Source organism: Toxoplasma gondii, chromosome II, assembly GCF_000006565.2.
Source record: "Toxoplasma gondii ME49 chromosome II, whole genome shotgun sequence".
NCBI classification, from domain to species: Eukaryota; Apicomplexa; class Conoidasida; order Eucoccidiorida; family Sarcocystidae; genus Toxoplasma; species Toxoplasma gondii.
In genome coordinates this window covers 741,889-754,744 of record NC_031469.1, presented here as the reverse complement: position 1 = coordinate 754,744, position 12,856 = coordinate 741,889, and the positions used below count along the sequence as shown (strand labels likewise).

The following is a 12,856-nucleotide window of genomic DNA, read 5'->3' as shown; positions in this document are numbered from 1 at the left end:
CATTTGTGGCGGCCAAGGAAGGGATCCACTTCGCAGTAGGTAAACCCCAGAGAAGTCTTCCGGAATGAACTGCATGCTCGAAAACTGCGTTTTTAAGAGTTTCAAAGTGGAAGGCCAATCTGTGGCACTGTTTTCGCTTCCCATGGCGGTCATTTGAGTCACCAGGCAACCAGTGGGTGGGTAGTGTAGCTGCAGCGACCGAGAGAGGAAGGCGTTGTTTTTTGACGTTGTCAGACGTCATATGGGCGAACACCGTTTTCTCCCCATGACTCCGTGCTTAACTCGATTCCTCAGCTTCTCTAGTTCCCCTTTGTTTCTCCGTAGAGGCATGGTTTTTGCTTTCCTGTGGCTCTCTCGCTGCTACTCAAGACCTTCCGAGGTCTGAGGCGGAACCGTGCAGACGAAGAAGACTTCGCGAGGACAGAAACGTTCGCGTCCGACGTCTGGGCTTCTCGCGCAGACCTCAATCCTTTTCTGCCTGTCGAACCGACCTCTGTTTCTCAGCGAAAAGAGAGTTTCAACTTCGATGCACAGCGGGACATCCGTCACCGTGAACGGTTTACGGACCGCCTTGACTTGTTCGTTTACGCAGTCTCTTGAGCTCGTTTTGTCCTGTGTATGCCGAGGGAAAGAGGTCCGGGGCAGTGGCGTCTCCTTACCACAGAGGCTTTTTTGCTGAAGCCTTGTGCGCAGGACGCCTACGAGGACTACGACCTCGCTGTGTGGAGTCAAACTCACTGGAAATGGGTCGAAATGAAGTGCACGGAGCTGGGATTCTTGACTTCGTCAAAATTCCATCTCTGCTTCGTCCTCGATCGGTGAGAACCAAGAACTGCGCCCTCGCACTCAACTGCTCTGCCTCGCCTCCTCGGCCGGCTGCACGGTGGACGTACCCCAGACGCGTAAAGGCAGCGCGCCCACCACAGTGTCTGCCCATGCATGCATCTGTCGATTCATCTTTCTGCACTTTTTCAAACACGTACACATACACACACATACACACACATACACACACATGCAAATACATATATATATATATATATGTATATATATATGTGAATATATTTCTGTGGTTTTGTGTGGGCTTGCGTAGGTCATCAATGTTCACGGTCTGCTCTCGAAAAAAGAAGAAGGGGAAAGGCTCGTCTCAGGACGCAGGCGTCGAGTCGCGGACCCACGAGGTATATGTTGGAAGAGTTTTCTTCCGCTTTTGGGGGCAGATGCACTGACGCTTTTCTGTCGACGGAATTCCACCTGACTTCACCGTCGACAGCAAGAAGTGGAAAATCTCTCTTTTTTTCAAACGGGCGATGTGCGTTTCGTCGAGTCCCCGATTCGCACACATCCACATACAGACATTTCTAAAAAGGAATTCATGCGAGCCACACATATGCGCATGTCGGTGTATATACCGACATCTACAAATACATATATATATATATATATAGATATGTATATGCACATGCATATATGTACCTAACTATATATATATATATATATATATATGTACCTAACTATATATATATATATATATGGATATATATATATATATATATGGATGTCTCAAGTTTTGTATGTGGGGAGGTTGTTTTTGTATGCACGCGGAATTCAGGGTCATAGAACGAGCGTGTGGACTAACTTTCATGCTTTCAGGTCAAAGCGCTTGAATTGATTTGGCGCAAATTCCCCGAATTCTGGAATGCGAGCAACACAGTCCACGTCGATGATTTGTCGCGGAATTTCTTCTTCAATCCTCAGAATGGAATCAAGGTCTCTGCGTACAGGTTAGCGCATTTGCGACTCTTCTGCACACAGTGTCTCCTTTTTCTTCCAGTCTCCCGACGCGTTCTCTGGCCCCGCTGTTCGCTTGGCCTTCTTCCTTCTTCACACTCTTTGGCTTCGAGTTCGCACAACCGTTTGAGGATGGAGAGCTGCGCGTATCAGACTCTCGAGTCGTCCAGTGTGCTGTGCATGCTTTCAAAGAAGGCAGAGCGTCGCCTGCCGGCGGCTGAGAGATTTTGCATGCGTTTTGCTCGCCACAAGCCGCGCGCCCAACTCTCAGATCACCCGTCACTCTCTGGTGACTCTCGAGCTGTGGGGACGCGTTTCAGTGGATAGACATACACCCGTGTCTACACTTGAATATGCCTGCCCTGATGCTTGCGAATAGATGCATATACACACATATGTATATGTATATATATATATATATGTATGCATATTTGTATGTATGTATGTGTATTTATATGCACTCGAGTGCAAGCGTGAGAATGGGCGCATGTATGTCGTATGAAATCAAGGCAGAGGAGTCTTTACAGTTTCGTTTCCATTGGATTTTTGCGGGTTGTGTGTTGCCTTTTCGCTTGTTTTCTTCCTCCCGTTCATCTCTTTTCCTCTTCCCCTCTCTTTCCTGGATCCCTTCGAACCTTCTCGCCTCTGACGTTCCCTGATCTTCTCTGTCACTTCCTGTGTGTCTTTGTCTGTTTCTGTGTGCCGGTGTCCTCCAGAAGAGAGAAGCGAAGTCAGGACAGAGAGCTTTTGCTTTTGAGCGTTTACCTGAAACTCTTGGCACAGGAGGCAGACGTCAGAAACATTTCACACAAACACTGGAAAGTCAGAGCAGCCGAAGAGGCTCAACGGCACGCTTGCCTCTGAGGAAGTTGTTTCGCGCTGCGCTCGACAGAGACAAAACAGAGCTGGAGAACTTCACATTCGTCACTCTACCCGAGGCAGTCAAGGCGAATTTGGGTTCTTCTTGGCTCTAAAGCCTAGACCATCGAGCATGCACAGAGGCAACGGTACTTCCCATCTTTCCTCGCGGCGACTGAACGGCTGCGTCTTTTCCCGATACAGCCGAATTTTTCCTGCCGCGTTGTCTCGGCTCGACGGGGGAAGACAGACAGAGGCGACTCTGTCGTTTGCGTTAGGAAAAAACATGTTCTCAAGCGCAGGTCCTGATTGGAGGAGACCTGCATACAGCGCGAGTGTCGACTGGAAACGAAGTTCAGTCCTGACACTGAGGGCGCAACGCGGCACAGAAGGAAGAAGGCCTGGCGCTGTCCATTCATGCCAAAGCGAGAGGACATGCGAGCGGACCGGTCTTCACGAGATAAGAAGCAGAACTTTCCACATTCCGAAACGATGAGGAGCGTCGTCGCCTCACGGACAAGAGGCGCCTCGAGCAAAGGAGCCAGGCGTCTCGGAAAACCAACATCATAAAGAAAGTGAAACTTCGAGGAGAAACCTCTTCGCGAAACGCGAGCCGAAGGATCTAGTGGTGGAGTCCACACTTCCCCTTTGTTCCTCTACTGGCGTCCCAGGCAGGCGATTCACCCGCCAAGGCGCCGGAGCGGTTCTGTGGCAGACAACTCAGTTGTTTTCTCCAGACACAGCAAACAGAAGTCACTTCCTTGTCCGCGCGTTTCCAGGCGCACTTGCGCGGGTGACGAAAGGCGAACACAAGGCGCGTTTCTGTCAACGCGCGTTCCACAAAAAAGTTGGGCTGGCTGCGTCGCCTTCCACGCAGACACTCTGCAGGATGCTGGTCGCCTCTGTGTGATTGTCACTTCATCTCGACGTCTTTTCCTGCGTTCGTCGTTCCGAGACACTGGAATTGGCGCAGTCAGGCGTCCACGGTCGGCGCAGAAAATCTCCGGCTCAGTTTGTGATGAATCACACAGGGTGGACTTGTACATATTTTTCACCAGCAGAGACACGGAACTTGGCCAGCGTCACTGGGTTTAGGGAAAGCAAAACGTCACGGGGATTTACGTCGTTTAATTTTCAGACATCACGCTCAATGTGTCTTGAAAATAATCGACTTCGAACTCTGGGTTTCTGTCAAAGCGCAAGACAGCGCGCAGGACGAGATCCCCGGGAACTCGACCCGCTAAAGACGCAGCTTGGGACGTTTTCTCTAGGAAGTTGTTCCCCGCGTTTCGTCTCATAGTCGTGGCGCCTCTGTTGCTCTTCACGGCGGCACCGCGAAAGGAATTCACAAGATTTTGAAAGAGCAGATCCTGACGTAGAGTGTGTTTTGCGAACGTACTTTCAAACCCCTGCCTTTAGACGAAGCCACGAGTTCTCTTTAAAAGTTTTAGAAAAACCGTTTGACACTCGAATTTCCGCGGCTGTCGATGTTCATAGTGTCGAAGAATGCGAGAGAGGCTGTCTCTTCTATCTAGGGGGCGCTCCGCCCGTAGAATAAGGGCAGGAGAAACGAGGAGGGTGAGAACGAACTCTCTGGAAGCAGAAAACAGTTTTTCGGACTCTTTCGTCTGGAAGGAAACATATCCGAGACGACGACCCTCTCAGCGTGAAGTCTCAGAGGCCGAGCCGAGTGAGTGCTGCTTAATGGAATGTCGCCGTGAAAAACTCGGATCCATTGGAAACAACACTGTGACACATTTGAACTTTTTCTGTGGACAGTTTTATTCTCTGCGACTGGAACGACACCCTGGTTGGCATCTTGGACGCCTCCTTTACCGGGATCAAGTTCCTTGTTTCTCGGCAAGCTCGGGAACCTCGGCAGAGACTACTCGACCCCTCTGAGGAAGGCTACTCAGGACTTGACACACTGATGGCCATATAGTGAGATCCTTCTTTCTTCCCTTCCCCAGTCGTATCGCTTTGGCCCAGCAGACAAGAATCCTCGTCGGTGTTTGCGCTTGAACCTCCCTTCCGTTGTCTCAAGCAGTCCACTCTGGGGTCTGGTGTATTACAGCAAACATAAAAAAAGACGTTGTTGTCTGTACCTCTCTCAACAGGAGTTGTGCTCAATACCGTAGGCGGTCCGACGTCTCTGTTCGGTCGGTGGAGTTGCCTGTTCTGAAGCGTTCGAGTGTTTAAAAAACGAAGACGACTCACCGAAGCGCTTTACTGGGGTTCCTGGTCTTTTCGTTCAAGCGACATTTCCATGCTTCGCAGGCAGGCCGGGACAGACCACCCGACGAAGCCGAGATCAGGAGCGTAGAGGAAGCGTTTTCCCCCGAACCAAAAGAGAGTGGAAAGTCTCCGTTTTCTCCACTGTCAATCCAAGCAGGAGAACTTTCCACCTCGTTGAAAACTCGGGAGCACTAGAATTTTCTTTTTTTCCGAATTTTTCAGCGAAAACGGGTGCTTGATATAACTGCAGAGCGACTGCGCGAGCAGGAAACTTTCTGCTTTTCACTTTAGCGAAAAGCGGAGCATTTCGCTTCTCTCGACCCTTTTTATTCATGCGCCTCGAGCTTCTTGGAAAGTGAAGAGCCTCGAAAGATTCATGAAAGATGCATGCTTCCGTCAACAGGGAGCGCTTGCATGCAGCAGCTTTTCTCCTCGTTCCGCGTTTGCTCTCTCTGTGGGGCTGGACCGTCGATTCATTTTCTCTCGGTCGACACGGTTGGTTCCTTTCTTCTCTTTTTTTCAGGCGGAAGCAAGTCTCTTCTTTCCTGTTGCGTCTTGACGTCGAGAAGACCTCTTTCTCGACTCTGTTGTCTCTTCACTCCTCGTTCCTCCCCTTCCTCGCCGCTCTTCTTGTCTCCGCTACCTCAAATGCTGCAAGCTCGCTGCTACACAAACGCAAGACGCTCCCTTCCTTCGTTGTCTTTTGTCAAAGTGCGTCTAAAGTCTTCTTACCACATCCTCTCTGCCTCTCCCTCGAGAGCTGTTAGAGCACTCCGAGCTTGTTTTTTCCTCCGCTTGTCACTTGCGCTTTTCTTTTCCTCACCTCTGCTGCCTCGTCTGCGTTTCCTGTCTCCTTTGTTTCGCTTTCTTCCACCTCCTTCCTTTGATTCTTTCCTTTCTGTCTCTGTCTCCGCTTCCTCTTCTCCCCTGTAGATCCAAGATGGGAGCAGCGGGAGGAGAAGCGAGGAAGGCTCCGCATGGGGCGAAGGCAAAGAAACTCTCGGCGGCCGACTCTGGTGTCTCTACGCTCTCTGAAGACGCAAAGGAGAGCGGCAAAGGCATCGTTGGAAGCGAACCAGAGAAAAAAGACAGACGCGCTCTGAAAAAGACAAAACGCTTTGACAAACAGAAGCCAGCTGCCGTGACTTCCCCGTTCGCAGCGCCGTCCCCTGCCCCTCTGGCACAGACAGTCGAGAAGAGAGACGTCCAGAAACGCACAAAGTCCAGCGCCGGACGGAACAGAGGAGGCGCTGCACTTGAAAAGAACAGAGCGAACAACGCGAGCAAACGCTCACCTCAGAAGATCAAGGAAGAAGAGGAGGAAGAGGAAGAGGTCGAAGAAGACGAAGAGAAAGAAGAAGAGGAAGAAGAGAAAGAAGAGGAAGAAGAGGAAGAACAAGAGGAAGAAGAGGAAGAAGAGGAAGAAGAGGAAGAGGCTGAAGAAGAAGACGAGGAAGAAGATGAGGTGACGTCGTCTCGTCCCCGCAATTCTTCTGTTGGAACAACCGGAGGAGAGGGGGAAGGAAAAGATGCAGAAGGAAGAGATGCAGAAGGTGTATCGCAGGCTCCAGCCGATCCGTATCTCCTGGCAGAAGCCGATTACCTTCGTCGAGAAAAACGATGGGTCAACCGACAGCGCGTTCTCGTCTTGGGAAGTCGCGGCGTCACACATCTGCAGAGACATCTGATGGAGGATTTCAAGCGGCTTCTTCCTCACCACAAAGCTGAGGTACGAAAAGCGAGTTTTTCAGTCTCAAACTGAAGCTCAACTGCCTCAGGCAGAGGAGCAGAAGGTCTGCCTGTGCTGTGTGAACAAATGCGCGTATTCACCTTTTACACGGACCACCGTCTTCTGGCTAGTCTCTACCGCAGCGCATCTCGGAACAAGTAAACAAAGACCTCCAAGGCGCCAAGCAGCAGTCCAGCTCGTCGCAGACACAGTCCCTGGGGAAAAGCAGATCGTAGGAATCCATGACTTTTCGTCCGTTACAGGGAGGCTACAGCAAGACGCGGCGTCGACCTGAGGTGATATGCGATGCATGTCAAGTCGACTCTTTGTGTTACATCCTATCATCTTATCTTGCCCTCTATAAAGGGTGATTCATACTTGCTTGACGCATTTTCCAAGAAGTAAGCTGATTGTCTCTCCCGAGCACCAGAGCAGCTTTTTGTGCTCCTAGTTCAAACGGTTCCGAATTCCGCGGTGCTCCGGATTCGACAATGTACATAACAGTTGCGACGCTTCATGTAAGTTGAGTCGTGTAAAAAGACAAAGAGCTACGTGACTGTTGACGTAACATCACGCAGGATAAATGCTGAATATTTCGTAGAATATCTGCTGAATACTACATAGGATAGATGCTGAATAGACGTCCAGGCATTTAAAAAACGCGAGCGCATCTCGTCATTCGAGTTGAGGTGTACGGAGGGACAATTGTTTTTTGCGCTTTGTTACAGTCCAAATGGGAGCGGAAACAGACGATGAAAGACATCAGCGAACTCGCGCAACTTCGAGCGTAAGTCGCGTTTCAGCTTCCTTTCCAGTTTTCTAAAGCATTCTTGCGCAAATGCTCTGTACACGAACGAGTGTGCCCTCTCTGGAAACTCTCACCACGCAAGCATTTGAGCAACCAGTTGTCTCGGCATCCATTTCTTGTTGCTGCTTGCATGTGGATGTGCCTGGGGCTTCATTTTCTCTTTATTCGTCAACAGGCAAATATCAATGTCTGCATGCAGTCTGTGTCTGGATATGGTTATCGGCCTTCATACCTGCGCGAATTGCTGGAGGCAACTACACACATGTCTATATCTGTATGAGTTTCTGTGTGTTGATCTGTGGATGGAGAGCCTCACGTGCGACCTTTTGTTCTGTTTGTTTTGCTTAAAAAGGCACCAAACAACTCCAGAGATGCATGCGCATGCGCAGGGAGTCCTTCCGTTTTCGTGTGATGCTCCAGATGCAACAATGTTCTCTACTTTGAAAGCCGGAAGCGAGACCTTCTTCTCCATGTGTCGAAAATTCCTCACGGGCCTACTCTGATTTTCCGCGTTCTCAACAGTGAGCCAAACCGCATGCGTTTCGCTTTCCTCCAGTAAATGCTCCACTTTCCCCAGAAGACTGAAACTCCACAAGATATAACCTTGCACCCATGCCACAATCTCCTCTTCGCGCGGTTATTTACATATATATATATATATATATATATATGTACATACATCTCCGGAGCCAAAACTTGTATAGTCATGTATGTATCTGTGCGTCTTTCTTCGTACGGCGGACATATGATACATATGATGTGTAGGGTTGCATATACATAAATATAAATCTGCAATCTTTTTTCTCTAACTATATATATATATATATTTATTTATTTATACACATGTGATGGAAGAAGACGTCTGCGCGTGTTGTCGTCTTTTCTGTTGTGCTTTGATTGGTGCATGCGCCGTTGGGAGCTTTTTCATGGAAAAGGGAAGTTTCCTTTGTTTGCAGTCCACACTCTGGCCGAGATGAAGATGACAGGCAACTGCTTGCTTCACTCTCGCCCACTCCTTCTGTTCAGTCCCGAGTTCGGCTCTGAGCATGGACCGGCGCAGCCTCATTTGGCCCTCATCAAAGAGGTCTTTGTGCAGGTGAGAAATTTTCGGGATGATGTGGTGAAACGACATGTTTAAACTCGACGCGTTGCTGCGCATTTCGTGAGGCGCAGAACATGCATTGCCTCGTGTTTTTGATGCCTGTATGTCGAAATGCACTTTCTCAGTCTCGGCATACAGGCGATTCTATATATAGGTCGGTCTATATGTCCATCTCGACATAATCTGCTTCTCTCAATCCATCTCGTATCTGCCCATCTCAGTCTGTCGTTTTCTCTCTCTGGTCACGGTCATCTGTCTATGTTACTCATCTATCTGCCTCTCGTTACATCTAGGTCTAGCTTTCTGCGTCTCTGTGTACGTCTCTGTCTAGGCCATCATCTCTCTATACCTGCCTCTCCATACGTCTCTCTGGATCCCTGTCTTTATCCAAATTGATTGATACGTCGATCTCCCTCGATGGCTGTCTATATTTACATTTACATCCTCACTTGAAAAAGGAGATGCCACTGTTTGTTTTCGCCTCTCTCCACTGCTTCTCAGGTTTTTGGAACTCCGAGAAATCACCCGAAAGCGAAGCCGTTCTTTGACCATGCACTCGCCTTCTACAAGTTCGACGGCAATCGCATATGGTTCCGCCACTATCAAGTCAGTCGCTCGTTGCATGTTCACTGTGGCACACACCACCTTGACGCATGGCCTTCCATTCTTTCTGGATAAATAGGTAGCTCCATCCATAGTGTGGGCATGCCCATACGCATGTGAATGTACACCGCGGCAGTTAAGTGGAGGGACAGAACTCGGTGTGCATCTGCGCATTATGCGTTGACTGAGAGCTCTATGTTCAGTGGTGATGCTCACCAGCTCATCTGTACATATATAATGCATGTACGCATGCAAGTGAATGTGTACATGTTTGCTCTTCTATGACCGACTGGTGAGCGCTGCGGTGATTGAAAACGGCGGTAGAGGATCACGTTTTCTCGACGAATGCGTGCTGTCAAACGTTTTGCCTTTTTGTTTTTGTCCTGTGTCTTCAGATTGCTCCGCTTATCGGAGGTGAAGGAGGTGATGCAGACACACCCGAGAGACAAACATTCATTGAAATTGGTACGTCGAAAGTTCGTCTTTTCTCTCCTCCATCGGTCGTGCTTTCCCCATATATATATATATATATGTCTACATATACATGCATATTTTTCTACGTGTATACATGTGTTCTTCTGCACTCATCCATATACGTATATATACAAATATATATATATATATATATGGTGTACTATATATATATATATATATATATATATATGTGATGTGGTCTTTGAGACAGGATTCTTTGTAGGCTTTTTCTTGTGCCGACTGCGGTTTGTTGCCTTCGATCGGTTAGACCTTGAGTACTGGATCTAGGTATTTGTATAATATATATATATATATATATATATATATATATATATATATGCCTACGTGTGTCTGTATATGTATCCGTATTCTCGAGTATATGCCTGATGGTATGTGTAGTGGTCTTTGCAGAGTATGCTGGAGCGTTTGGAGGCCTGCTTGGAAGAGGAGGCTTTGTCTTTTCTGTTGTGGTTTAGGCCCGCGATGCGTCTTGGAGATTGTGAAGATTCTCGACGGATCGTTCAGCGGGAAGACGATTTGGAGCAACAGGAACTACATCTGCTCGAGAGACGTAAGTCGTCACCAAAGTCGCGTGAGAGAGGTTTCTTCTTGGCCGTTGTGCTCTCACCACGCGAGACGAATTTTCGTTTTTCTACCAGCTGTCGGTGCCGCAATCCAGGTTGCCTGCCTGCGACGAGAGCCGGGGCAGCGAGCTCGAAGAAGAAAGACAGCTTTCGAAGAAGAGCAGCATTTTTCGGAGGAGAAAGCACCCTCTGAAGAACAATCTTGTGTTGCCGCTGTGGAGAGAAGAATCCGACAGGGCAGGACGCACGCTGTTTGTATGTGTCTCGAGAAGAGGAGACAGAGAGAGAAAAACGCAGTGTGGACGGCAGGATGGCTTGTGTGTCTCTGCTGACGAACCGAGATAGTTTCCGAATCGAGGTGCATGTTTGAAAAGAGATGAAAGAGTTGAGCAACTCGACGGCTCAGTCGGAAGGCAACGCGAGAGAAGAGTTCGTGTCTACCTGCCTTTTTCGGAAACCGGTATTGTCTGTCTGTCTCTCTGTCTCTCTCTTTTTGTCTGCCGAAACAAGACAGAGACGGTGAGAGGGTCGACGTTGGATTTCTCGAGGCACGAGCTTGAAAGCGTCAAAAAGAGCTTTGTCTTCTTGCCTTGCCGAGTGTTCTTCTCTGCCCCAACTGCTTTTGGGACAACGGAAACTCATGCGCCGTCCAAATGTTTTTCTCTTCTCAGCTCGTCGCTCTTCAGCGCATGGGTCGCGCCCAGTCCTACGCCCAGCGAGTTCAGGCTAAGGAAAAACGCACGGTACGTCCAGTTGAAGTTTCTGAGCATTCCAGGTTTCCTCCTAAAGAGAAGAAAGACGTTACAGGCAGTCCAGTCCCGATTCCGGCAAAACGGAGTTCCATATGTTCGTGCTCTACCAAGGTTTAGAGACTTCAGCATAAAGCGATCACATAAAGCGAAGGGGGCACCGCATAAACGCGCGTGCAGAGCGCGTCCTCACGCCACAGAGTTCAGCGACGTTCGTTCTTTTCCATCCGTTTCCTCTCTTTGCTGGGGCACTCCCGTCAGCTCTCGCAGGCGCCTGTCCACTGCACTTGTTTCACCTGTGTCGGCGTCGCTGCACAAACTTCGGCAGCAAAGGCGTGTGGGACGCAAAACAGGTTGCGGCGCTTTCAAAACCTGTGGACGTTCACGGAGACACTTGGGGGTTCTCTCCAAAAGCGCCGTTTTTCTCCGTGAAGAACCTCCGCCGATGGCCGGTCGAAGCCGAGCGGAGAAGAAATGTGTAAAAAACGCGCGTTTAAAGAACTGCGTCAAAAGAACTGCGTTAGAAAGGGAGACGAGCACGGTGCTGTTCGAAGATCCCGAGTTTCTTTTGAGCGGTGAACCGTGTTTTTTCGAGAGGCAGAGAAACAGAAGAAGGTCTGTGCTGTGCTTGGTTGCAGGAGCGACTGGACAAGCTGCACATCGAGGAGAGCCCTCTCGCGATGGAGAACGTCTTTGGGGACTTTGTTCGGGACAGCGAAGATCGTCGCGGCAAGAAGAAACGGAAAGTGGGAGAAGCGTAGAGTAGGAGACCGATTTTTGTGTCAAAAATTGTGTTTCGTTTTCACCAAACCCCCCTTTCTCTCCACTCTCTTGTGAACACACGGTGGTCCACTTTGGTGCACTTTGTCCTGTCTGGCGCACCTCCCTGCCGACTGATGCTCCACTTCTTCAAACCTCGCGCATGGTCGGAATGCAGAACGCCGCGACTCTGTAGCTGACAGCGAAGAAGCTCTCTTGCGGCTCTCCCTATTTTTTGACGCGCCTCTCCTCCCGCCAGTAGAGAGTCGCCTCAAGCGCAGAACGCGCCTTTCTTTTTGTTTCCACCTCTTTCTGCCACACTCCACATCCGCCTTGCAGCCGGCGGCTCTCACAAGAAGTTACGTCCTCGGCACCAAGCCGGCATGAAACGTTCGAGAGACTGCGGTGGGAGCCTCCGCCGAACTTAACACGTCATGCGCAGATGCTGCCACTGGCGCTGGACAAGCGGCGTGAGACCCAGTCTTAGAAGAGCACAAGAAACCTGGGATCCGGAGAAAACACGATACGTTCACCATCTCAAGCTGCAGCGCAGCTTTGTGTGGTGTCGAAGCGCCAGAAAAAGCGTATAGGACTTCTCAGAGATGCTTTCTCCCAGTACGATGGCTCTGCTCGCTGTCGAGCATCTGAGTCTGTTTTCTCTGTCTCTCTCTCTGGTTACGAGTGTGGTAGCAGGGACTTTGTCCATATTGAACCTAGAGGGCAACCGATAGTCCGACACGATGGTTTTCAAAAGGAAACTGAACTCTCTCCATTTTGTGCTTTATGAAAGTCAGTTCCTCGAAACACAACCGCCACAGGGCACCCAGATAGCGTGGAAAACGGAGAGAATTTCCTTGAAGAAACGTGGTTGGCAACGCACACAAAACAGAGCGTCAGAACTGTGTTCCAGAAGAGCGTGGATCCGCTCTCTCAAGAAAGGATGAAGTGCAGTCGTTTTGTGTCGAGTAAGAGTCCAGGCCCTGTTCTTGCGCTGTGTTTTCTAGCTGGAGGACCTTCGAAAAAAGACAAGGTGTGAGGACGGGACCGTTATAGGAAACACGGAGACTTCAACACACAGAGGTCCGTTTGCCTCATTTTTCGGGAAGTCACGCCAAACCCCAACATTTTCGAAGACCTGTCCTCGCGGGCCTGCGAGTGAAACAT

At 49.6% G+C, this 12,856-nt stretch overlaps 2 protein-coding genes across 2 annotated transcripts in view; both read left to right on the top strand.

Annotated features, from left to right (window-relative positions):
• Positions 1 to 3,764, top strand: part of TGME49_222010 (HAD hydrolase, family IIID protein) — a 7,667-nt gene extending 3,903 nt beyond the window's left edge. Inside the window, exons 5-8 of the mRNA XM_018779949.1 lie at positions 694 to 818; positions 1,094 to 1,181; positions 1,654 to 1,784; positions 2,508 to 3,764. Coding sequence (XP_018638297.1) covers positions 694 to 818; positions 1,094 to 1,181; positions 1,654 to 1,784; positions 2,508 to 2,655 — 492 coding nt within the window. The 3' untranslated portion in view covers positions 2,656 to 3,764. The remainder of the gene's footprint in view (positions 1 to 693; positions 819 to 1,093; positions 1,182 to 1,653; positions 1,785 to 2,507) is intronic.
• Positions 3,765 to 5,412: 1,648 nt separating this feature from the next.
• Positions 5,413 to 12,828, top strand: TGME49_222000 (brix domain-containing protein). The gene is made up of 9 exons (XM_002369978.2): positions 5,413 to 6,613; positions 7,342 to 7,400; positions 7,842 to 7,942; positions 8,378 to 8,517; positions 9,025 to 9,129; positions 9,522 to 9,591; positions 10,077 to 10,171; positions 10,856 to 10,927; positions 11,572 to 12,828. The coding sequence occupies exons 1-9, from the start codon at positions 5,825 to 5,827 to the stop codon at positions 11,692 to 11,694; spliced, it is 1,554 nt and encodes a 517-aa protein (XP_002370019.1). The 5' UTR covers positions 5,413 to 5,824; the 3' UTR covers positions 11,695 to 12,828.
• The last annotated feature ends 28 nt before the right edge of the window (positions 12,829 to 12,856 follow it).

Excerpts from the sequence above, each read along its gene's own strand:
- TGME49_222000 (XM_002369978.2), top strand. The coding sequence starts at position 5,825 with ATGGGAGCAGCGGGAGGAGAAGCGAGGAAGGCTCCGCATGGGGCGAAG. Across the intron at positions 8,518-9,024 it reads TCAAAGAGGTCTTTGTGCAG|GTTTTTGGAACTCCGAGAAA; the intron begins GTGAGAAATTTT and ends ACTGCTTCTCAG. Across the intron at positions 10,928-11,571 it reads AGGCTAAGGAAAAACGCACG|GAGCGACTGGACAAGCTGCA; the intron begins GTACGTCCAGTT and ends GCTTGGTTGCAG.